This window comes from Aquila chrysaetos, chromosome 6 (assembly GCF_900496995.4).
Source record: "Aquila chrysaetos chrysaetos chromosome 6, bAquChr1.4, whole genome shotgun sequence".
Taxonomy (NCBI): Eukaryota; Metazoa; Chordata; class Aves; order Accipitriformes; family Accipitridae; genus Aquila; species Aquila chrysaetos.
The window spans coordinates 45,274,966-45,301,882 of NC_044009.1; the positions used below are offsets into that span (position 1 = coordinate 45,274,966).

General features: G+C 36.0%; 1 protein-coding gene across 6 annotated transcripts in view; it reads left to right on the forward strand.

Moving 5' to 3' along the window:
- The window catches only part of SLC35F5 (solute carrier family 35 member F5), a 39,329-nt gene that overhangs the window by 2,474 nt on the left and 9,938 nt on the right, over positions 1-26,917 (forward strand). For all 6 annotated transcript variants that reach the window (XM_030017368.2, XM_030017371.2, XM_030017372.2 and 3 more), the window contains 13 exons: positions 388-458; positions 2,628-2,709; positions 6,723-6,864; positions 8,011-8,154; positions 11,027-11,089; positions 12,639-12,720; positions 14,017-14,207; positions 15,877-15,958; positions 16,757-16,844; positions 17,429-17,493; positions 17,861-17,965; positions 18,433-18,592; positions 21,885-21,975. In XM_030017368.2, the coding sequence (XP_029873228.1) occupies positions 6,730-6,864; positions 8,011-8,154; positions 11,027-11,089; positions 12,639-12,720; positions 14,017-14,207; positions 15,877-15,958; positions 16,757-16,844; positions 17,429-17,493; positions 17,861-17,965; positions 18,433-18,592; positions 21,885-21,975 (1,206 nt within the window). In that variant the 5' untranslated portion in view covers positions 388-458; positions 2,628-2,709; positions 6,723-6,729. The remainder of the gene's footprint in view (positions 1-387; positions 459-2,627; positions 2,710-6,722; positions 6,865-8,010; positions 8,155-11,026; positions 11,090-12,638; positions 12,721-14,016; positions 14,208-15,876; positions 15,959-16,756; positions 16,845-17,428; positions 17,494-17,860; positions 17,966-18,432; positions 18,593-21,884; positions 21,976-26,917) is intronic.

A 26,917-nucleotide genomic window follows, 5' to 3' on the forward strand; every position in this document is an offset into this window, starting at 1 on the left:
GCGAACTTCATATGATTTCCTCTTTTAGGGTGGAACTTGTAATATGAAAAAAGTGATAATCTGCACAAAGAAACACTTAGTGCTAATAGAAATAAGATTGTGCATTAAGTATCAATGGTGGAGTTATACATCCTGTCCTCAGAAGTCACTTATTGCATGTTCAGAACACTAGAGTTGGACAGGCTATTGAGCCTGTTGGCTTTAGTGTAATCAGCTACGTGAACATACACTGTAGACTACATAGTGAGACCAATTTTTATCTTTTTTCTATATCATAAATTAAAGTGGTGACTCAGCTTAAGTGATCTAGGATACCTTAACATTTTAAAAACAAAATAGCGTCATGACAAGGAAAGTTAAGTATATTTTTTTCATGTTTTTTTGCAGAAGATCTTCATGTAACTGGCTGAAAAATGGTTCTGCAAGATGACAGCACCAACTCTAACGCTGTTAAAATGGTAAATACAATTAAAAAAAAAAGTCTTAAAAAGATCTCCATGCTATTTGCTGAAAATTATGATATTAAGAAGTGCCTTTTAAATTAATGTTCCTTCAAATGTCATATTTCAACTGGAATATTTAAAGTTACACCATGTGGAAGGCATATTTATTTCCTAATAGTGGAAACAAAAGGCAAACATATGCTGAACTTTCTACTGTATTTAATAGAGTAGAAAATGGCATTTACTTTTAAACCATAATTTCTATTTCAGCCTGTATGTCTTGAATTTATCATAACTCTGTGTACTTGATGAATTAAATGTTTTTTAAGGTTAAAACCATGTTCTTAGAGAGAAGTGTCTTGTACAGTTCTCATTTTAGGTGTCAGATGTTATATTAATATGCTAAACTTTTATCCTTATTCTGCAATGGGTTAATTATTGGTAATAAGCATTAAACAGGGTTCTCTGTGATCAGCCTCAGTCAGGATTACAGCCCACAGCAGATCTTGCATGCTGATAGAGGGTGAGGTATATGTCTTGCGTAATAACCGAATTTAGGTGCAAGTTCTGCACCTGGTTACTTGAGTATAGCTAATATGGATTAAGTGGGGGCTGAAAGTAAGCAACTGAATAGTATCTTTCTCATAGTGATACTTCCCAATGGAGGGAAGAATTTTTAAGCATCTTTTTTGCTTTCTAATTGTATTTGTTATTCTTATATTCAGTTCTTTTGGGTGCATAAATTAGGCATGCACAAACTGTTCGAGCTTTGTATGGATAAAAGTCTTCTGGTTTAAGTTTTGGTTGTCTGAGATACTGATCTTAATCTCTAGGTTGGTAGTGTAAGAAAAATATGACCAGCAGCTACTGTTTGTATGTGAGGGTACTGAACTAAATAGGTGTTCAGGATCTACAGCGAGCATAGGCTTTGTGGTAGAGAAGATGGACAACCACATGCCTGTGTCTTAAAACTACATCTTCAATTTTTTTTTTTTTTTTTTTAACCAGCTAGAGTGATTTGGTAAACTGTGTGGTAAAGGGCTTGAACTTGCTGGATGCTAAGCAGTGTGTAAGTCTTGATGAGTTCAGTGGGGGCTGAATCACAGGCTTGTGTGGTCCATCTTTATAGTCTACCTCTTAATCTAATTTGCAGTAGATGAAAAGCATCAGTTTAACTTTTGCCTCCTATTCACAGTTTATAAACTTTCCACCATGATTGACAGGTAATCAAAGGCAAAATTAGGGTAAATATTTAGTTTTGTCCTTACTGTTACCTGTGTTCTGCGCACTAATTTGTGACTCATTAATATAGGGTATGGCTCCTGTTGATACAGGATATCCGTAAAACAGAGCTTAGCAAGGTTTCACATGAATAAGAAAAGAAAAAATTCCAGCGCTTCCAGGCAATAAAACTTACGGCTTTATTATTCTTGGTTGTCAGTTCCAGTTTTGTTGTGCCTTCTCTTGGAGCGCCATATACTTGCCAACATCTGGATTTGCAAAGAGTTGCAGATTAGATGGGCTTCTGATGGGTCTAGTATAACATTTTTTCCAAAGTCCTTTATGTATAATGTTTCTTTCCCTATATAACAATTTAAAGTGGATTTTATTGAATGTCTTTATAGGATCTGAGTTTAAAATAAAAAAAAAGTTTTATGTAAGGGTGTTGTGGTTTTCTTTTTTTTTTTTTTTTTTTGATACAGTAATAATGCTGTATCAAATTAAGGAAAGATACTGGGCTTCCATAAGAAATAGCATGGCGGTGTCTTACCTTTCTAGATTATTTTAAGGTCCAAAAGCCTATATGCTTTTCCATTACCTTCCTAATTCTAATGTTTAAATTCTTTCCCTAGGAATGTTGGGTTAAGAAACAGGGCCTTTCTCTGCATAGCTTAAAAAGTTAGAACTTAACATCATCAGGTTCTTCTTTCTCATGTGAACCTCTTACATTCAATTAATAAGGAAGGGATCATGTTCTTTGAAATATCAGTGCTGTCCGGCTAGCATTTTTGATGTGGATGAATTCTTAAGGTTCTATATCTGTATGTCCCCAACATTTAGGACTTGAGCTGCAGCAGACACTTGTGGAACTTGGAATTTTAGAAAATGTTTTGCAAAGATAAGTGCATAGTATACACACACGTGCAATTTTTCAAACTTTGCTTTTTTTTTTTTTCTTTTTAGGAGACTATCTTCACTTTGACATGATGTGTGAAGTTTGTTAGTCAGCATTTTTTGTTTGTTTTTTTTACAGTTATTGTGAAAGGTATGTATGAGAAAAGTAAATCTTGTTCTTTCTGTGTTCATTTTTATCAGAGCATATTGCCATCAATGTACAGATGCCAAATATAAAGAAATGTGTGGAATTGTATCTCATTACAAGTTCATGAATACTGGTACTTTGTTAATAAATGGGATAATGTGTCTTGTCTAAAACTTCTCAAAGTAGTAGTTTCTATCTGTCTTTGCATTCTGTGTGAAGTTTTACAGGCTTTAATTCTGTCCTAAAACTTAATATGTAAGTTTCAATAGGGTTCTGTTTTTCTGCTGAACATTACAGGCATTTTAGTATTGCCGCTTTGTAATTTTTTTATTCAACTACTAGCTTGAAGGTGTATCGTGCTGCATGATGAAGAGTTTGTTGTCACCCTTTCTTGTTAAGTTTTTTTTCCTTGTTATGGAAGAACCAAGCAAAGGGCTATATTAGGCACACAGAAATGTTAAACAGACACTTTGTAGTCAGGTGAGAAAGTAATAGCTGCTATTACTGTAACTTATAAAAAACTTTAACTTCAAGACATAAGTATGGGCTCCTTAATTAGAATTTTAAAATCTACTTATCAGAGGTAGAAAAGAAATGGTACAATGTGTACTTACACTCTGAATAACTTCATATGTAACCTCTTATCTAAGAAGTACTAGATATTCTATCATCCTTTACTTCCATCCTGCTGAGGGATCTTAAAGCAAGGGATTTGTACAAGCCTAATGTAGACAAGTTCAGTACAATATTAAGCAACTACAGAATATGCACAATATCTGCATGATCTCTACACACAGTGTATATGTGCTATATGCTTTGAAGCAGTTCATGGTGAGGACAGAAGAGCTAGGGATGCGAGCATCTGATGTAGAGATGTCAAATTGATCAGGCTACTGCAATTCCTTCCTGTCTCCAGCTGCCTCTCCCCCTCCTACCTGCAGCATGTAACTGGTGGAAGGCTGGAGTGGCTTCCATTTCTGGTATACCTTACCACTGTTTGTAGAATCATAAAATAGAATCATAGAATCATTTAGGTTGGAAAAGACCTTTAAGATCATCGAGTCCAACCATGCCCACTAAACCACGTCCTGAAGTGCCTTGTCTACACGCTTTTTGAATACTTCCAGGGATGGTGACTCAACCACTTCCCTGGGCAGCCAGTTCCAATACCTGACAATGTGCCGTGCTGTAGCCTGACAAGGAATGAGATTTCCTCCTTCTAGCTCCTTTGGAACTCTTTTATGCCCAGCTTCTATTTTTGCTGCATGTTGTGCAAACACATGAGCAATTTGTAGGCTGTATATAATATAACTTAATATAATGGCTTGTAGGCTATTAGTCATAATAAAATGAAGACAAAGTTGGTAGAGTATAATACGTAGTATCTATTAGACCAATTCATAAAAAAATGGAAAAACTCTTATAAGCTTTCAAGCATGAAAACCTTTCTGTTAGCTTATTCAAGTTTAAGATAATATCCCTATTTATTCTCTCTTTGAGAACAAATGTTTTCTCCTTTATTCCATATCAAATAAGAACTGCAATTCCTTGCTGAGTCTTTTATAACTTTGCCCCGCCTTACTTACAGACTTCTACTTTCTTTTGTCAATGCCACCATTTTATCAGAAAAGCAGAATAATTATCCTGAACTGATGCCCACACATGGAATACATCAGCATAGATCTAGTGGTATAATTATACTTCAGGAACTTTGCCTGTTGATTTTTCTTTGGAAAGAAGCCCCGTGAGAAATGAAGGAAGAAGGGTCAAGATCTGAACATGGCAGAGGCCGTAGTGCAAAGGAGATGCATGAGTCAAAGGCAGGAAACGGTGTAGTGATCTCAAATGCACTTGTGCATATCTAGGCATTTAAATCATTAATCTGAGGAATAGGCTAGTCTGGAAAAAAAAAATGTAGCCACTGAAGTCATTGTGGCACTGTCTCTTTCATAAATAATTTGTAAATAATTAAAAGACAGTATGTGTTTGTATGTTGACACGTGTGGAAAAGACAAAGTATAATTTAAATTTACTGAACTGTATTAGCAAAGCATATCACCTCTATTTAATGGGAGAGTCAGGAGTTGCTCCATAAAGGTGAATTAGATTTCAGTTCCTTGAGGAGTTCTCTCAAATATAGTGAGTGTTTGAGTTTATGATGATAAATAGCAAGGTATGTTATGTAATCTGTAGCGAATTAACTCTTAGTAAATTGTTTCTTAAAATACCTACATAAATAAGTTAGTGTTAATCATAGAACTACCATATACATATCTTACTGAGGTTCATTAGAGAGTATGTAAAAAATTCTAATACAAATAGACCGATGAATGAGACATCAGTCTCTGTCACTTGTATTTGAAGCTTTTTAATAATAAAATTGAAGGTTTTCCTAAATTTAGGTCTTCTAATGGGCAGTCATAAAGCTGTATCACAAATCTGAATCCCCTTCTAGTAGCACTAGTGGATATAAGACCATGTAGGTCTGGTATGCTCATGATTAGCACTTGTTTGCAGTAGGTCCAGCAGATCTTGTAATTTTTTTGAGTTAAAACACAAGAAACATTTTTAAAAATCTTGTTTGCCTTGCTTTCTTATTTTTTGGAAAGTACTTTAGTGAGCTTTTAACGTAACTTTAGTGTTTTCAGTAATGTTAATACTTATTTTTAGTGCAAGTTGTGCAAAGTCGAGCCCTCTAAAAATCACAATGTACCACTTTTTTGGCCAACCCAAACAATATCAGTTCTGTTCTCTTGTGTTTACTCTGTGCATTGAATAAAGCAGAAGTACTCTGCCTACTGAAGGAAAAGGAAAGAAGGTTGGTCATGATCTATTTACACACTGCTGTAGTACTCATCTCCTGCATAAATGTTAATGTTTTAACTGCAGATAGTCTCCTTCCTAATACTAATTTTTGCAGCTCAAGCCATATCGTCAGAATTTTCTGTTGAGCGGTGTACTCTTACTCTTCCAGTATGTAAAAGCAGTTGGCTATAAGCATTAAACCCAGCAGTGCTTTTCAGATAATTCACTAGAATTGCTTAAATTGACACGTTTCTATTATTACCTTGAACAAAGACTTCTAGGAGCTCTGAGGTGTGTATAGGAAAAGGAAAATAGGTTTGTATGGGTCAAAATCTGAACTTGTTTATGCTGTAATTTCTGGCAAGTCTGCATGACTTTTGTACTAGATGGCAAGCTTAAAGCTAGTTTACTGCTGTAGTTTTGATTTCTCAGAATATGAAGTGTTCTGAATTGATTATTCTGATGTGTAACATACCAGGCCACAGTCAAAATCATTATCAATGTTTTGGTTTTTTTGCAATAGGCAAAGCTTTCTGTTGCGTATATTGTATGCTTACTCTTAGTTTGATAGGTTTTCACTAGAATTGGTGCATGCCTGTATTTCATAGATATATAAATCTTTAGAGTTCAAGTGCATGTGTAATCTGATTTTGAAAGTTCACAATTAAATATTCTTTGCAGTTTTTTCTTGAATCACTTTATGCATTAAGGGATCATGATTTACCCAAATGTGTTGCTATGTTTTTGGGAATGTTTGTTGAATGCTTAAGTTTAAACATGTTTCTGACTACCTTTAGTAGAATTGTATTTGATGCAACACATCAAACTAATTTCTGCTTTTGGCTTAGAGTATCTGAATTTACCAAAACGTAGTGGTTTCAAATTTTGCAGAATTCGTAGCATAGAAATTCCAAAAAGGTATTGTATGTGTTACCTACTTTTGCTTACTTCAGTGGTAGAACAGTTGATAAATTCTTGAAAAGTCAATATTTACTTTCTAATTGCCCCTAATGTCTCGGAAAATCTCATGCCAGATCTGTCAAAGATCTGCTTTTTAACAGACAAGCACGTGTTCCCTGGCATATTGGGTCCATTTCATATACATGAAACACTTGTCCCCACTGTTTGGTTTGGTTTTGGGTGCTTTTTTTTTTTGTTTTTGTCACTGTTTGTAATCTTTTGGGTTTTATGTCTTTATCAATCTTGAATAGGTTACAAATGGTGTGGGTTTTTATCATGAACCGAATGAGCTCCCAGAGCAGTTCATCCACTCAGCGTAGGCGAATGGCTCTAGGAATTGTCATTCTTCTCCTCGTTGACGTGATATGGGTTGCCTCTTCAGAACTCACTTCTGTAAGTATTGTTCCATGCATCTTAAAAGGAAAATAAAAGCCTATGTAGGAGAAAGATGCAGCAGAAACATAGTCACTCAAACACTCGGTGAGTGTTCTAGTATAATGTTTAACCACCTTTTCAGTATGGGGAAGATGGTACCCTTTGGGTTAGTGAACTAACCTGTATCCACTAGAAGTTACAAACAACTCGGTGACTGTTGCTTTCAAGACAGAAGGTGTTACAGATGACTTTCAAATTAAACAACAAAAGCTCATAACTATGTACTGTAATTAGGGAGTTCATTTTGTTTGTTGCCATATTGATTAAAATAATGCCCATATATTTCCCAAGAAGCAGTAAATGAGCTGTAACATTGCAGGCTAGGTGGTAGGATAGATTTTTATAGTTCAGAACATCTAGAAGTCTGGGATGAAAGGGCTCGGGTCATGGAGTTTAAGCCCTATAATTGCAGACAAGTTTGTCATAATCTAGTTCATATATTCACCATCTTGAAACTGATCTGGTATTTACTTCATCTTAAGTTTTAGGACTTAAAGCAGAGCTTTCGCAATGGAAATAGAGTTTTTAATAAATTCTTGTCAAATTCAGGTTTCTGAACTGTCATTAAGTTGTTATGTTCTATATCAGTTTCAAAACTAAGCATATAAAAATGTTTGTGCTTAACATGCTATTATATTAATAAAACGTTTTCTCCAATGAGCTGGTGGGATCACTGTGGATACTGGAATGTTACTTAAACAAAGTAATCTTCTCTAATTTGTGATAACTCTGCTATTGCTTATAAAAGGGGTCTTTAATTTAGGAAATATTTGTACGTAAATGTATGTTCAGTCCTACTTGAGGTCAGTGGCATATCAATAAGTTGCTTGGTTAGATACAAGTAATGAGTAGCTTTTCTCCGGTGCCATTGTATCTTACAAAATGGCTCAGTGCCTTCTTGTCGGCATTTAGGATAGCTTAGGAGAGGGTACCCCCAGAACAGGTATGGCCACTTGTGTCTTTTGGTCATACATGCCAATGCTTACAGCACTGTCATTTTGGGAACCCGACTGTTCTAGACTATATACTTAAACCTGTGCATTCTTTTTGTGAATTCTCACCTAATTGGTAATTTTGGATACTGCAATTATTTTCTTTCCACAGTATGTTTTTACAAAGTACAACAAACCTTTTTTCAGTACGTTTGCAAAAACATCCATGTTTGTTCTATACCTCTTGGGATTTATTGTTTGGAAACCATGGAGGCAACAGTGTACTCGTGGGTTTCGTGGAAGGCATGCAACTTTTGTAAGTATTTTAACTCTGTAAATGTTTTGGTATTTGTGGAAGTTTGTATAGAAAACTTAAAATAGGGACTAGAGAAAAGCAAAGTTTACATATTTGTGAAGTAGTGCTTTCAGAAAAGCAAGTATAAACTGATTCATGGCACAGGAAGACATGGCAATCATAATAGTGGCCTTGTGAGAGGAAGAAAAGAAAGGAAAAAGCAATATGAACTGTATCAGGAATCATAAGAAATGCTCTAATGAGCCAGACCATTGGCACATCTAGCCTGGTGTTTTATCTTGGAGAGTTGCAGAGGATAATTCTTTCTAAGAAGAGCTTATGAGCCTCACCACAGTTGGCTGTTAGTTCCCTGTAACCAATGGAATCAGTATTGTAGTTGATTTTTATTACTGGCTCTTTTTGTCTCTGGTAGAACTGTGAGCTGTTTGCTAAGAGGTTTTGAGATTTTTAAAGTTACATTTAGGAAAGATGGTAGAATTATGTTTTTGTTGTTGTTAATATTGTATTCTTACAGCCTTTATGCATGAGTGACCTTATGTTGCCCATTCTAGAACTAGGCATAGTTTGTGCTAGAGTCTAAAATTATTGTCATATTACAGAAATATGTACTTTTTTCCAAGGAAATTAAGAGATGCTGGGAAGAGCACTTGTTCTGTGCCAGTGTTTCAGAATGCTGAACAGCAGGACTCAGGAAGCAGTAAGGCATGTGGCCTGATATTAATCTCACATTAAAATAACAGAAAATGTGATCCAAGAACATGCTGTTAATCAACATGTCTTTATAGAAAATAGCTTGTATGAAAGGAACTGACTTCAGTTCTTCTGGATATATTAGACTTCACTGATAGCGACAGTTGTAGGCGTAACATACTGGAATTGAAGTGTTACATGACATTAAGCCAAATTATTTTTATTTAAAAAAAAACCCAAAACACCACAAAAAAGCCCCCAAAAACCAAAACCCAAACAACTAAACCTTTTGTTAAAAAAAAAATAAAAAAATCTTGTGTTAAACACATAAAACATTTAGAGTTGACTGATACCTTGAAATAGTTTTTGCTAGATCAGCCTTTAATACCAAGTGTCTGTGTATAGTATGGCACATGTTAGACTTAATGCCATTCAGGATCTTCATAAGATAATCGGGAAATAAACAGAATTTACAGATTTTTTACTGGCAGTAATGACAAATAAAGATGATGAAAGCACTAAAGGATGATTAGCTGTATAGGGCAATTGTACTGAACAAATGTATTAATCTGAGCAGATGAGTAGAGTAAGGGGCTATTACCTAGTGTGAATTGTGGTGGTTATATTGACCAACTGAATCTCGTGCAGTGCTATGTCAAAGAAAGAGATTATATGAACTGGACAGCAAAGAGTAAGACTGCTCAGTCTGTCACATTTTGTGTGTGGCACTCTGGCACCACTACTGGAATCTCATTATTTTTTCTTATTAACCCTATAAAAAGTAATTTTTACAGTAATTTGTAGCAAATAGCCATTACTTTTGATATTAGCATGTGTCTTGGTTTAACCCCAGCTGGCAGGTAAGCAGCACACAGCCACTTGCTCAGTCCCCAGATGGTGGGATGGGGGAGAGAATCAGAAGAGTAAAAATGAGAAAAATCATGGGTTGAGGTAAAGAGAGTTGAATAGGTAAAGCAAAAGCCGCAAATGCAAGCAAAACAAACCAAGGAATTCATTCAGCACTTCCCATGGGCAGGCAGCTGTTCAGCCATCTCGAGGACAGCAGGGCTCCGTCATGCCTAATGGTGACTTGGGAAGACAAATGCCATCACTCCAAACGTCCCCCCTTCCTCCTTCTTCCGCCAGTTTTATGTGCTGAGCATGACGTCCTATGGTCTGGGATATCCCTTGGGTCAGTTGGGGTCAGCTGTCCCGGCTGTGTCCGCTCCCAACTTCTTGTGCCCCCCCCAGCCTCCTCGCTGGTGGGGTGCGATGAGAAGCAGAAAAGCCCTTGGCTCTGTGTAAGCACTGCTCAGCAGTAAGGAAAACATCCCTGTGTTATCAACACTGTTTCCAGCACAAATCCAAAACATAGCCCCATGCTAGCTACTATGAAGAAATTAACTCCATCCCAGCCAAAACCAGCACAGCATATTTCAAAAGAACAGTGCAGAGACAGGACTGTAGTGTACAGTTAGAAGATTCCCCCCCTGCCCCCGCCAAGGAGTTTAGTTAAATATTCAACTGTATAATTATTACAAATGTCTTTAAAATGTCTTGTGTTTATTAATCTGGAACAAAAATTATACATCTATAGATTTTTATTTTGATAATGATTGCTTAGGTAAACACTCATACCTTACTTTTAGGCCCGCTTCCACGTTAGAGGCTTTGTTTAATAGACTTCTTACCAGCATGGTAGAACAGCAAGCTCCAGGTCAGGGAACAGGGGTAGTGGTGCTTGCTGAGATGCAGAAAGAAAGAGGAAAAATGATACTTGACCTCATCCTAATTTAAGCCTTGTTAAAACTAAGGCAGAGTTCCAGGTTTTTATGCAAAGGAACTTTGCCTCAGTAAAATGAAGAAACGAGGTTTGTTGTTAATACATGCACAATAATTTAGTGAAGTCTGAACTTCACAGGTTTTGGCATTCTAACAGCCTGATCCTGCATTGATATCTGGGTAGTTGAGTTAAAGTGGGGTTCTCCAAGAGGTACAAAGAATTACTGAAATTATTTACTGAACTTGTAAGCCCTCTTGTTTATTGGGGAGAAGGGCTGGAGGGAGGGAGGGAATTGTGATAGAATTATGGAAAAAGGCATTAAAAAACTTATTCTAAATAAATTTCAGTTATTAATAACTCTGCCTTGATAGATTATTACATTTAAGGTTCTGTAATTAGTTTGCAGATGCTGAAGGTTATTTTGCTCCTTGTACAACAGATAACACTGTAAACAGTTCTCTGGTAAGTGCCTTAATTTGTGAAGGTCAGTACTTTACAGTAACATGACACCATTATCCTGACTTACTGTTTTTAAAATATGGTGGTCTTAAATGCAATAGTTTTTCCAAAAGGGATTGGTAACTTGTATGTTGCTAATAAGTGCTGCAAATAATGACATTGCTTATTATGAAAAATACAGGTTCTCAGCTCAATAAAAAACTTGAAAGTTTCTGTAGTAGTTTGTGAAATAAATACTTATGTTGTACAAAGGAAACCTTTACATATTCAGCTCAGTAGTTGCCAAAGCAAAATGTGCAGAGCTAGTGGTAAAGCCAAACAGTTTTCAAGACTAAAATCCACAATGGAATCATTCAGTTAGTTGAGTGTCTTGTGTACTGTGATCCTGCATTGCATTTTGACAGAGAAATGGACTGCCTTCTTCCTTCCAGTGGGTGGAGTAACTACTGTTTACTGAATCAAATATCAGTACTGGTATTCTGCTGATAAGCTGCATTGTCAGATGGCTTTTTTGTAGTGATTTTCATAATCCATAAATGGCAGTTTGTTTTGCCCCTGTTGATCACAGATTGCTGCTTAATCTGCATACCTAAATCAGAGGTCACATGCAGAAATGTATCCAAAACACAAAACTTTGAAGGTTTGCCCCATCTCTGTAATAGAGTAGGGGGAGGCAACTGATTGTTGATGAAGTACCATATGGGTATTTTATACTGAATAGGGAGTTGAAGAGAGATTTTTCAGAAGTAGTCTTCATTTCATTCTTTGGGTTTTTTCCAACTTTATTTATCTACATTTAAGAATAAAATCTTCTTAGTCTGCTCAATTCATTAAGGTCATCTGACTCTAGAATCAGGATTCATTGTTAAACTTGGACAATTTTGCACTAATTTAAACATCCACAAAAATTCTGGTCCTAAACAAGGAGCCTAATGAAAATGCAGCTACCAGATCTTTTTCATTACTTCACTCTTACAGTTTATTAATTTAATGTAAACAAGCAGCTGAAAACTTGTCTTGTTAGAAGTATTTTAAGCAATTAAAGCTTCTGCTAAGTGCTTTATGTATTGGAGTTCCTTTCCCAAAGTTTTTTGACTTTTAGTTCTAGTTCACAAGCTTTTAGGGTCATGAGAGGAAAATGAGTATGTATTCATTTTTGTATATATATTCTGTATTTTATGTTTCTAGTTTTTCGTTTGGACAGAAGCTATAGATCTAATGAAATGTCTGTGATTTTGTTGAGTTATTTTTTAATTCTGGATCAGTAGGTTTGAATTTTCTGGGGATGAGTTTTGTGTTCATGAGGATATACACAAAAGCACACAGTTATTTTTGAGTACTGCATTTTACCAATATGTTTAACATAAAATATAGATTATGTATGAGCATTTTTGACAAGCCTATCCACTGTGTGCAAAACCACTTTGTTTGATTCTTTTAATATTCACCAAGCTTTTCTTTATTTAGTTTTGTAATTCGCTAAATTAATTCTACTGCTTATAATTTAAATATCCTGTTTAACTATATTTTTACTTATACTGATTCATTTCAGAGTGAACCTTTATATGTTCCTGTAAAGTTTCACGATTTGCCAACTGAAAAAAATGGCAGTAATAATAGTGATGCAGAGAAAAGTGAGTAAAGACTTTTGGAATGCTGAAATACTAGTTCTTTCGTGAAGGAATTACTTTCCTCTTTGTTGGTATAACTGCTGTCATGTTGCAGGACTTGCCTTTTATCCCCACCCCCTTTTTTTTTCTCTTTTTTTTCCTTCTTTAAATCTCTTATTGCATGAATTGCAGTTTCATGTATTTACTTTCAAGTGGAGAAAACATAGGCCTATCGTTCAGTTTACCTTTCTTGGTCACTACAGATCCAGCCTATGTTTATCTCAAGGGACCAACTGGGTTCAGTACTTGTGATTCTTTCCTTCTGGGCTTGTATGACCAGCAGCAGTGAGTCAGCCTCTGGAAAAACAAGCTATTGTCCTTTTTAGAGCAGGAGCAAAGCAGTCAAAGTAAGAATTTTAAGTCTATGTGCATTCTGATTTTTATTGAAGCCTCACTATCTTGTGATAGTAGCTGAAACAGGCCTAGCTGTCCCAGACCATTATAGAAAAGTTGACTGTCAAAGAATCCAATTATCTGATCCTCAGCAAAAGAATCCCTGCTTATAAAAGGGAAAGTCTCTGCTAATTTCTAGATGACACGTGTTAAGAACCACTTTGGTAGGCTCTGCTGTCCTGTGATAACATGCACCAATCACTTCAGGGTTGTTTGAGCTGTAGCTTTTCCCTTCACTTTTTTTAGGAACTTAGGTATTGTTTCATATTGACTTAGGCTCATAAATAAAATAATAAAAAATCTGATCCTGGTTTGTGAGATTAGTTAGAGGGTGGATTTCAAATGAGTAAGTGACCTTATGATCTCTGCTAAGCTTTGAGGTCTGTTGGACACTCATCCTCTGAATTAAACGCTGTCCTTGCAGTTAGGTATAGTTGTGTGCAGTTTTTGGCGGTTTGACTATTAAACAATTAAATAAAATCTTACATGTAATATTTATCAATACAGACTAATTCCTACCTAAAAATTTGTTGTTGCCTTGTGTGGATTTTTTTGACACGGAAGGGGATGGTGCTTTTCAGTGAGGTTTTTGTGGGTGGACAACTGTACTGCTTGAAAACAGTAATTGTGCTTTGTCTTGTTAGTGGCCTATCAAATAACAAAATACTAGTTTAATAAATAAAAATAATGGCATGTCTTCTATTTGTATAAAAACCTATTATTTGTGAAGTATTATAATCAATGCTGTATTAGAACATCATAATCATCATAGTTTTATTTGCATATTGTGTTGGCTTGAAAAGTTTCATGATAACATGCAGCTTTTTTTTTCTTTCTTTCTTTCTTTTCTTCTCTTTTCTTCTTAAGCTCCCAAAAAGCCTCGTGTAAGGTTCAGTAATATTATGGAGATTCGACAACTCCCATCGAGCCATGCATTGGAAGCAAAGTTGTCTCGCATGTCATATCCAACGGTTAAGGAGCAGGAATCAATATTAAAAACTGTAGGAAAACTCACTGCAACTCAAGTAGCAAAAATTAGCTTTTTCTTTTGCTTTGTGGTATGTTCTCCATTCTTTCAGAAAACTTAAGTATAGATGCAATTAAAACTTGTATAATAATAGTGAAACAGTATCGAGATGACTTGTATTCTTTATGCCTTTTTTTATAAATATACTATAAGAAGTAAAACTTTCCTCGTGCTGGACGTGAAGATGCAACTTTTTAAAGGGAGGGTAATAAAAAGAGATCCTGGGTGTGTAGTTAACTGTGATGTCAGTTGTAAGATACGCCATGCTTCTGTGCCATGTTGTCCAGTGTTGGGTATGTTTGGTACAGCAAAATCTGGGATCAGATGTATACAGGCTGTTAATAGCTGCAGTGAGACTGCATGAAATGGGTAAATATCACTATGACTTCTTTCTGGGCCATCACAGAGTGCCATCTTATGCCTCACCGTGGCATTGTGCCTTCCAGCAGTATGGAGAGAAGATAGTTGATTGTCCTTCAGCTCCATTGAGGGCTGCAAGATTTACTTATGAATTTGTTGGTTGCTGGTGTTTCTGCATCATGCCTCTGTTCTACAGGGAGAGAGATGTAGTGGTAGCATGATTTTTGAGAGACAGTAAAAAAGTAGAGAGCAGGTCAGTGATATCTTTTCCAGAAGTAGCTTCACTGGTACTGCCGAATACGTTATATGTAATGTGGACCCAGCACAGCTTTTCCTCGGGAAGTAGTGCTCTTTAAATGTTTAATAATAATAATAACAACAACAACAACAATAATTAGTATTAGTATTAGTATTGTTGATGCATGGGCCAGAAAACAGTGATGTAATTTTCTGTGTGTATACATAAAGAACCTGCACACAGCAGCAAGAGAATAATAAGGCACTCATTAGTGATTTTTGGACGGACAAAATAGCTTTTTTAAAAATGATTTAAAATTCTGTGTGTTTGAGTATTTATATATATACATGCGGATTTTTAGGCTAGAGTCCTGATGTTCAAAACAAGTCCTGTTTATGCTTTTCATGGATGATGCTACTACTGGCATGTATATGTATTTCTTCTTGGACTGTATGAATACTTCCACCTAAGAGTTTAGAGAGTGGTAACTTCCCTGAGGATATATCTGAGATCTTATTAATGAGATCTCAATCAAGAAATGATAAAACACTTGCCATTTGATTCCTTTATGGAGGAATTAACAGACATGAATCTTTCCAGAATATTTTTGAGGTATTGAATGTAAGTGATGCTTGTTTTTTAGGGTGGAGATGTGTGCCAGTTTTAGGTACTCTAAAAAAACCTCCTTAGACTGACTAATGTCCCATGTATCTCTATCTGTGAAATTTCTTTGCAGCCCTTGTGCAGTTAGGGTCTTGAAGCACTTGCAAAACAAGTTAAAAGTACCTTTAGTTACTATAGAATAGCTATTATAATGTCATTTTAATTATTTAATTATTTTTAAGTTCTGAAGTGTTATTTCATTATTAAACACGTAGTTGAATGTGGTTGGTTTGTGCCAGTTCTAATTTTCCCTGTCATTTAATATATCTGCCACTTTAATGGAAGTTAGGAATATATTTGAGGTAAAAGTCTTCTGATTTTATTTTTGGATAAATAGGTGGGTTTTTTTTTCCTTTAAGTAGGATTTTATTGCACTGAGAAACTTAAACTCTGTCATTGCTATCCATATGATCACAACATTATTTTTCTTTTCCCCCAGTGGTTCTTGGCAAATTTCTCTTACCAAGAAGCTCTGTCAGATACCCAAGTTGCTATAGTTAATATTTTGTCATCAACCTCTGGTAAGTTTTATTTACAGCACCAGGTGTGCATTATAAGGCTGTTTATAACATAAAAATCTTTTTTGTTACAATGGACTTGTGTAATGATTCACCTGTGGTTTGGGGGGAATAGTAGGGCTTAAAGCCACTGAATATATGCATTTAAAAATTTCATTATGTATTTGCAGGGGTTTAGGCTATCTTCATGCTTCCCCTGCTTTTTGCTTTTCAAGTTTGTGTGTGTACTTCTGCGGTTATGTCTGTGTATTAAAGAGATATATTGGGAGTGTAGTGCTTTTGAAGGAAAGGTGGTATAACTTTTTATCAAAATAGATAAATTCAGAGTAAAGTCTTCTTGCTAAGTACCATTTTTTTAAAAAATGCTTTTAGGTGTAAAGAACTTAAACCACCTAAATATCATGCATATCACTTGCTTTACAGGTTTTATGCAAGGCTGTAATATGAGCTTTAAAGTATATAAACTATGTGACAGTCCATGTTTTGAGGAATAACTTTTGTTGTTTTATAAAATCAGTTTTAAAAGCACAATTACATGATTTTTCACTGACTTTTCAGGCTTATTGCAGTTTATTTTGTTAGTATGGCTAGCCTTTCTCGAAGTTGAGCATGTATTTGCTCATCTGAGGATTCACATCACAAGGTGATAGTTTCAAAATACTTCTGATTAATATTAGGGATGCTAAGATCAAGTAGTTAAAACAAGTATGTGAAATATAAAGGAGGAAATGTCTGTGCAGTTTTCTGAACAAACTAGTAGCAAAACTTGACTGTATAAACTCTTCTTGATTTCTCTTGCAGGGCTTTTTACTTTAATCTTAGCTGCAGTCTTTCCCAGTAACAGTGGAGATAGGTTTACCCTGTCGAAATTATTAGCTGTTATTTTAAGGTAAGGTAACGGGATGGAACATTTGTTCAAAAACTCCCTGATACAGTGAGAGGACAACTATACCTACTATACCTATGGTATCTGTGACAATATATGATAGACTTCACTTTTTCAAAAATCCTTGTTTCACAGATAAATTGAGCAAGTGAATTAAGTCTTTTAAAATACTTCATATCATGAACAATTACCTAATCTCATGCTCCTGTAGGAAATTAGATTAATCAGGTTTCTGTTGGAAATATGTGAACTTATTTTCTTGTTATTTACTTACGGTTTCTTTGTTTTTGTGTAGATGGGAAAAAGGAAGAGACTTGACATTCAATGTTGTTGGCCTGTTTCATTAAATGCCTTGTGCATTGTTCAGGGAAGTTAAAAGTGGGGTTTGTTTGTTTGTTTGTTTTTAGCTTAGGATCAGGCCTTAGCAATAGAGAACTCCTTTTGGCTTTTCCAAAAGTGGGTTTTGATTAACTAAAGATACCTAAAGATAGAACTGTATTTTTGTATTTTTCTCCCCCTTTTTTTCTGTCTTTGTAAAAACATTCTTGGGTTCAAGTAGTGTTTTGCATTTCTTCTTTTTTTGCTAGCATTGGTGGTGTGGTACTTGTTAACCTTTCTGGATCTGAGAAATCTGCTGGAAAAGATACAATAGGTATTTACTTATTTTTTTTAATCCTAGAATATGCAGTGATGAGTACTATCTTTTGGTCTTTTGACAATACTCAGTAGGTAATCTAGCAAGCTATATATTTCTTACTCATGTAACATTTCACAATCTGGCTTTTTAGTTTCAACTTCTGAAACTGGACATTTATGATGGTTTTTTTCCCCCATGTATATAGCTTAATTGGGAAACTATTTACATTTTTGAGCTTTTTGCATTTTCATACAGTAATGGATTCTGTAATAAACAATTTAGCTCTGACAGTTTTATAATAGGTGTATGTTTAGGAGAGTTGATCCTAGTGTGCATGACACGTTTGGCATGTCTTAAGTGAGTGTTTTTTTCATCTTTACAGGTTCCCTTTGGTCTCTTGTAGGAGCAATGCTGTATGCTGTGTACATAGTGATGATAAAAAGGAAAGTAGATAGAGAAGATAAACTTGACATACCAATGTTCTTTGGTAAGACTAAAAATAAATCTATTGACAGTTTTAATTCAGTGTGTGATTAAATTGTTTTCTTTCAGGCACTGAATTGTGTATGAGTGGTAAAGGGGCTCAGAAAAGCCAAGGAAGTAGAGAAAGCCTATTGTTCCCGTGGTTATGAGTACTTTAGAGACTGGTTGTGTGAATTGTTTCCTGTTTACAGTCTTAACAGTGAAAGATAACACTAACATTCGAATGCAGACAGCCCCTTTGACTCAATGGATATTTTTTTTTTTTTTTTTCCTGCAAACCTGTAAATATCTGGTGTAATTGTTTGTGGCTTTCAGGTAGTTTCTTATATTCCTTTCCTCTGAAAGATTTAAAATATGGCTTTGTTGCTGCTTTTATCTATGCATATTGTCAAAATAGCAGAGTTTAGCTGAGATTCTAGTTATGTTCAAGGATATTTATTGTGATTTACTTAATACTGTTTTTATACTCAGGTTTTGTAGGGCTGTTTAATCTGTTGCTGCTGTGGCCAGGGTTTTTCCTGCTTCACTATACTGGGTTTGAAGCATTTGAGTTTCCCAATAAACTGATATGGATGTGCATTGTCATTAATGGCCTTATCGGAACAGTTCTGTCAGAGTTCCTCTGGCTGTGGTATGTACTACATGCTTTGTATATATTTCACATAAATTGTCTTGCCTGTGTTCTCAAATGTTGAGATGTCAAATTGTCCAGGTAGGGGGTTTTGCCTTTCCCCCCCACCCCCCCCCCACCCCGTCCACATATGCAGTTTGAGTTAGAGGAAGTTATCCATCACGTCATAATGTCCTGTTTAAGAGCAACAGCTAACTTTAAAAAGCAGGTGATGTGATCTTGTAATATTCATTAAGATACTGTGTGCTTAGCTCATTCTACAATTAACATTTTGAGATGAAAAGACTTTGTGATACAGAATTGCAGTAGTAATTAACAGTTCTTCAGTTTCCAAGGCCTTGTGCATGTTGGATATATATGAGTCAGAATCCAGTATTCTATAGTTGACATTTGTTTAAATCTTCAGAGACTTAACGAGCTATATCTCATCAGAATGCATTAATCATGAAGATACAGCAATTCATAAATTAGCCTAGCTTTTGTTTAGTAATTTAATTTTATGATAGTCTGGCAACAGAGGATTGAACATGTGACTTCTACATGAATGGCTCAAAAGCTGTAGCAGACTTAAACCTTTGTGTAGCTGTTAGAAGGCCAGTGTTGTTCGAGAACTGTTTGGTAAGTCAGGGTTCCCAGCTTGAGAGAATTCAGGGAGTCTGAGTTTCTTCTGGGCCAGCATTAGGTTAAAATAGGGGTGTAACAGAAAATTCTACAAGTTGAGAAGTCCTATTTTATTCTGGAAACACTGAGGAAGAGTTTCCAAAAAGAGACATGCTTCCAATGCCATACAGTTGCTCAGTGAATGATGTCAGTTTTAGTGCAATATTTTGAATAGGTGTGGCAGTTAGTGAGTTTCTCAGGCAGTTAGGGCCTGAGAACCCTTGGTGTTCAGCCTCTCAACTCTGTGGTAGAGAGACTGGAAAACCTCATGGGATAGCTACTCTGAAATGGAGATGTCTGTAATCCTAGGACCTAAGTTCTGTGACAATAGTACAACAAAAGATCTAGGTGAAGTTCCATGAAAACATTTTTTTGGTGTTTTTTGTTCATTTGTTTGGTTTGGTTTGGTTTTGTTGTTGTTTGTTTTCAGACAAGTTTAAAGTTATTTAGGAAATTTAATCATGACATTTTTTGTTTATTGGCAAACTCTTAGACCAGTCCTAGTTACAAATGCATTGCAGCATATGTTCCTTTGTAATTTAATTTGTTTATTGGTGGAATAGTTTTGTGATGTTAATGCCATCTTGTAAGATTACACTACAGTTCAGTATCAGCTGGTAAAAAGGTTAAGTGCAATTTCAGCATAGGCAAAATAATAAACAAAAAAAAACCCCAAAACAAAACCCAGAGAACTCTTTCTTTGGAAGTAAATAATATCATTTAACCTACTTGTTTATTCCACATAATGCCAACTAAATAATGTAGTGGTAGATGTGACTCTTAATTAATTTTTTTTTTTTTTTTTTTTTTTTTTAAACCTGCTGAAAAGTTTTCATTGGATTCTGTACCATTTACTCATTTATGGTGTGCTGGTGGACAGATTGGTTCTAATTCAGAAGTAGTCAGTGCAGAGATACAGAAGTATTCTCTTATGGTATAGAAGGGGATTTAGAATACTGGGGAGGAAGTTTGCAAAAATGCAGAGTATCTAAAATGCTTTGTTTCGTTTCTGTTCCTGTCTCATCTGCATATGTTTTTCTTTGTTTTAAAGACACAGAACAACAGAAAGTGATTACAAATATCCAAGATGGTCATTTTTGCTTGGCTGAAAGTCAGTCTTATGGGAGGACCTAATGGCTTGGTTTGGGAGTACTCTTCTAGTTTAATTAGAGAAATACATGCATGAAGTCATGTTCTAGAAAATGTTTTCCAAATGTGTGTTCAAATCTTTGTGTTTAAAAGGTGTTAACAAACTTCTGTGAGGTGAATTAAAATAGCATCATCTTCAGTGAATCACATTTCATTAATATAGTTTCAGTGATGCTGCATCTGTTTAATTTTTACAGTAATCAGAATAAAGATTGAGTAGGTAATAAACAAATTTCAGAATTCTTAGCAAAAATTGCACCTATAAGATATTTGCTTCTTTAAAATTAGTTGTGTGTGGAACTGATTGCAGTTCCACAAAAAGGCATAGCTGGTACCGTTTTCAGTACTTGCCAAGGATGAGAATTGCCTTTTTGTTAATAAATAAATTCTGGGTGCCTTTGAAATAAGAGGCTGACTCAGTAGTGGGCATTACTGATTTGAATTGGGTAGATACCCCTTTTTATTTCTTTTCTTCATATGGCAGAATAGGCTATTTCATAGAGGAGTATTTGCTAACAAGCCTCACTATGCTTGGTAACTTTTGTCTTGGTCGATCACAGAATGGGAATTGCATATATTGGATGTTATGCACTTCACTTGGTATCAAAATGGCTCAGGCTAGTCATGTTTTATTTATAGAGCCTTATATTTATATTGAAATGCCAAAGATCTCAAGAGCTTATGTGTTCTCTTAGGTCTGTCCTACATATACTTTACGGTTCTCTTATTACTATTTTTTAAAAAAACTTAATTCAGTGAATCAGTCATTTGCAAACTAAATATGGCTGTTAATGAGTACTACTCTGACATGCATGTAGTTTCGTTGTTCTGCCACTTACATAAATTGTAATGGCTTTCTCTGACTCAATGATTTAGAGAAGTCTAACGACTGTGTTCCTGCTTAGGAAATATGATGAGACCACTTGTAGAATGCAGAGAAGTCTTGCTGAGACTCCAAAGAATGATTTCAAGGGTGTGTTTTAGAGTGAGGTTTAAAAAGCAGAGTCTGTTAATTTAAGAATTGTCTGTTTGTAAAAAATACTTTTCTTTTTGGGTAGGATTTCTAGACATCGGTAACCTTTCTTTTTTAATTAACCAGACTGGGGCAAAACACATTTAATTGCTATAAGCTGGTATTAAACTATTTCAAAATGGAAACAAAATGCGGATTTTTCTAGGTGAAGTCACTACATGGGATGTAGTGAATTTTCTGTCATCTCAAAAGGTTTGTATGGGAATTAAACCCCACTCCAGAAGACTTCAATAGTCTGTAAAACTGCATAAAATTCTTAAACAGATTTATGACCGATTGTGGGTATCTCAGTTTTTTATTAAACCAAACAATGACTAACGGTTAAGCTTGATCAAATGTCTTCTGCAGTTTGATGTATTACTTTAGTTGTCTTTTAACATCTAAATAAGCCCTCTTTATTATTATTATTAATTATTATTATTAATTATTATTATTATTTGTTATTTTTAGGGGCTGCTTTCTTACCTCATCACTGATAGGCACACTTGCGCTAAGCCTTACAATACCTCTGTCTATAATAGCTGACATGTGCATGCAAAAGGTAATGTACTACTAAGTTTTGAGCATTATTAACAGAATTTCTTTGGATTAAATGGCAGTGTTATTTTTAACAATGTATACAATGAAGAGTATTTTACTTCTGTCACTTGTCAATAATTGCTGAACTGTGTCATAATTAATCCTCTCTTGATATTGACAGTTACAGTAATTTTGCACTTGCAAGTGTGCACTTGCACACTTAAATATATTTGATTAAGATGCAGCTTGTATGAAAAGTACCCAAAGTCATCAGCAATGCCTGGTCAAATGCTTTAGCTTGAACAGGCACTTTCCAGAATTAAACAACAACTGCAAGTACAGCACACCTTAAATTATTATCTTTACAATTATAGAATTGTTACAGACTGCCTGTCTTGAAAATATTCAATTAGTGACAAAACCAAAAATCTGCAGGTTTACCACAAAGGAATGTAGCAGCTACAAGGCTTAATTGTACATTATTAGATTCATGTGGACGTTAGACTTCCATTTAACTGTCTTCCTTTAAGTTAGTCTGGTTTCCCTGATAGCTGTGGAAGAACCTTGCATATAAAGAAAGAAAAGAATCTGATAATACGAGTTTAGAATAGGAACTATATGAAGCTAGTTTATATTACTCTTCAAGCTGTATAGATACTTTTCATGCTGGTGGGGTAGAATTCTCAGTTTTAAATATTTAATTATCTATGAACTTCAACTCTAACTTTTAATATTTGAATTTAATATTTAATCAGTGGCAAGGAATATCAGATTCTTAATTTCATGTGAATAATGGTTATTTAGCATATATTGCAAGCATGCAATTATTGTTTTTTTGGGTTTGGGTTTTTTTTTTTCCTTTAAATCAAAGTCACATAACTGTTCCTATTTCCTGAAGGCAGGATCACTTGTTTCTGTTCTTTATTTTGGATTGAAATAATCCCTACTGCTAAAATTTTAATTTGAAAGTTAAACCACCTGTTTAACTCTTTGAAATGGTTTTCAACCTGATTTTATAATGCATCTATTGTTAAAGCAAGCTTAATTTTTCTTACAGTGATAATGCCCTTCTTTTTTGGCAGGGCATCCCCACATAGTCCACTATGGCTATGCCTTTTGACACTTCTCAGTGTAGACACAGGTGTATTTGTCACTTGGCTAAAATATAAGCATTTCCCATCACATGCTTGTGTGCATGTTGTGGTTTAACCCCAGCCAGCAACTAAGCACCACGCAGCCGCTCACTCACTCCCCCCCCACCCAGTGGGATGGGGGAGAAAATCGGGAAAAGAAGCAAAACCCGTGGGTTGAGATAAGAACGGTTTAATAGAACAGAAAAGAAGAAACTAATAATGAAAATGATAACACTAATAAAATGACAACAGCAATAATGAAAGGATTGGAATGTACAAATGATGCGCAGTGCAATTGCTCACCACCCGCCGACCGGCGCCCAGCTAGTCCCCCAGCGGCGATCCCCCGCTCCCACTCCCCAGTTCCTATACTAGATGTGATGTCCCATGGTCTGGAATACCCCGTTGGCCAGTTTGGGTCAGGTGCCCTGGCTGTGTCCTGTGCCAACTTCTTGTGCCCCCCAACCTTTCTCGCTGGCTGGGCATGAGAAGCTGAAAAATCCTTGACTTTAGACTAAACACTACTTAGCAACAACTGAAAACATCAGTGTTATCAACATTCTTCTCATACTGAACTCAAAACATAGCACCGTACCAGCTACTAGGAAGACAGTTAACTCTATCCCAGCTGAAACCAGGACAGTGCATTTTGACAATTGGTGACACCTGTATTTCATTGATGTTAAAAGTGCATATAGTCATGTGGTATGGAGAAGCTGCAGGAGTTACTGCTCAGTGTTTTCACAAGCAAAGTGTAAATTTTAATGAGAACCTTTTGACTTCTGAAATTAGCTGGCAGGCATGTCAAAATGGGGAAAAAAAACAACTTGTGTTTCACTTTTACTTAACGTCAGTGTGGATTTTGGAAAATAAAGTGGAAAAATAAAAGGATAAAAATAAAAAAAGGGAAGTCAAATTGGAAAATAAAAGGAGAGTCAGACCCTGAATAAATACTTGTGTAACGAACATGTGAGATACAGTACGTTTCATATTAGTATTAGCTGAATATTTCAACATGGAAATACAGCAAAACCTTGCAGTGATTCCAACAATAATAAAGCATTCATTGGTAAGATAACTGTGTTTCTGTTGCTCTTAAAGTATCTGCAATATACACTTGGGACATAAATTGTAACAAGAAAGTAAATAACTAATGATAGCTATTAAGTAAACAAGGAAAACAAATCTGTAGATTTCTCCCCCAAAAATTCACTTTAGAGAGGTGGAATTAGGTTTATATGTGAGCTAATGCTGGTAGCAAAAAATAAAAATTTTGTATGTGTATATGTGTGCATCTATATATATTTTATGTGTGTGTGTGCAAATACATTTTTAGATATGTGTATATATATAGTTACATCTATCAATATATGAAAAGCTTAGGTTGTCTTCTGAAGTGATTCATCTAAACTTTCTTCTGGAATACCTTGAAAAATGGAGTATGCTTTTCTAATTCTCAGTAAACAACTTCATCCCTAGGCTATTTAATCTGAGTAAACACAGAGTCCAGATCTTTAAAATTAATTTATTCTTCATGTACTCATGCAATATTGAGGCATTTGAAAAAGCAGAAACATCTTTAAGGTTCTGTTGGATGACTTGCAGTTGGTGTTGGTAACACAAGAGCAAGTTACATGTCTCATTTTTTTAAAATAAATTGCTAGTATTAGAAGCATGGATGAGTGACCCTAATTAAAGGCAACCTCCTGTAGACTTTGAGGTTGGTTGTACAAGTATACAAAGTAACCTGCTTGGTTGAGGTGGGGTGAGCAGTGGACCTTGCCTACCTGGATTTCTCCAAGGCTTTCGATAACCGTTTCCCACAGCCTCCTCCTAGAGAAACTGATGTGTTACAGTCTTGATAAGTGGTCTGTGTGGTGGGTGGGGGGCGGGCTGACAGGCTGCACCCAGAGGGTGGTGGTAAATAGCTCCTTTTCAACCTGGCAACCTGTCACAAGTGGGGTTCCCCAGGGATTGATATTGGGCCCAACCCTGTTCGATATCTTCATAAGTGATCTGGATGATGGGATCAAGTGTACTATGATGAAGTTTGCTGATGATACAAAATTGCATGGGGAAGCAGACACTTCAGAAGGGAGAGCCACCCTGCAGGAAGACCTGGATAGGCTGAAAGAGTGGACTAACCAGAACTTTATGAAGTTCAACAAGGACAAGCATAAGGTCTTGCACCTTGGAAAACATAACCCAGGAGTGCAGCACGTGCTGGGATCTACCCGGCTGGGGAGCAGCTCTTTGGAAAGTGACATGGGGATCCTAGTGGACAAGCTCAATATGAGTGAACAGTGTGCTGCTGTGGCAAAGAAAGCCAACAGGATGCTGGTTTGCATCAACAAGGGCATCGCCAGCAGAGATAAAGAAGTCATTATCCCACTTTACTCAGCACTTGTCAGGCCACACCTGGAATATCATGTTCAGTTTTGGTCCCTGCTATGCAAAAAAGATGTGGACAGGCTGGAGAGGGTCCAGAGAAGGGCCGCAAAGATGATCAGTGCACTGGGTAAACTGCCATATGAGGAAAGTCTGAGAATACTGGGTTTGTTCAGCCTTGAGAAAAGAAGGCTTAGGGGAGACCCTATCACCATGTTCCAGTATTTAAAGAGTGGCTGAAAAGATGGATACTCCCTTTTTACAAGGTGTCACATGGAAAAGATGAGGGTTAATGGGTACAAGTTACTCCTGGGGAGATTCCGATGGGACACAAGAGGAAAATTTTTCACAGTGAGAACAATCGGCCATTGGAACAATCTCCCCAGGGAAGTGGTGGATTCCCCAACATTGGACACTTTGAAGATTCAGCTGGACGGGGTGCTGGGCCATCTTGTCTAGACTGTGCTTTTGCCGAGAAAGGTTGGACCAGCTGATCCTTGAGGTCCCTTCCAACCTGGCATTCTATGATTCTATGATTTGTGCAAGTATGTCTCTGTAATACAAACATCAAAATATCCTAAGCCAAGCCCTACGCTCACGGAAGCCTCAGGTGTCCAAGTTAGGCTGATAGAAATTTAAGCTTCCAACTTCAAGCTTTCCAGTTGGTGCTTCTGGCCAGCCTTGTCTTTACACCACATTTCAGTTTTCTTAAAAGGAACCTACATAACAATGCCACTGGCATGGCTAATAATGTAAATATTAAAATATGACTATATGCAGTCTTCATATGACTGTCAAATGGTATGTTAACTGCACAATATGTGTAATTACTGGCTTCCTGAGTCTTTATTATTCTGTAATAATCTGACATAAATCTGATTCTTAAGAAATTACAACCAAATTTTTAACACTAGTGAAATAATCCTTTTGGTAACTTAGGTGTTTATGAATTTCCGTTAGAAATCAGTAAGGATTACATAAGGCTCTAACATTTGCATTTTATTAGATTTTTGAGAGTGAACCTCAGTGCTAGGTACCAGAACTACCTTTTTTCTCCCAAGTCTTGAACTTTGGGAGTTTTCTCCACAAGGGGGAGCCGCGCTCACGGTCCATGGCTCTGTTAGCCTTGCAGGCAGTTCGGAGTCCAGTTGTTGTTCTTGCACCCTTGGTTTCTCTAACCTTCTGTAATTTTAAGTTTTAAACAGCCTCAGATGATCGCTTCTGAGGGTAGTAGTAGATAGATACAAGTAGTAGTACAGATGCAAGTAGAATTTAGTTTAAATTGAGCAAATAATGCACCCTGTCTTTTCTTTAAATGGAAAAGAGAATTATTGCAAATTCCCTGTAGCATAGTCTTTCTGTTTGCATTGATTTCAGCAGTTGCCATTCAGTGACAGTATATTCATAGTGAATAAACAGGTGCACAAATCTTTCAGGTGAGAT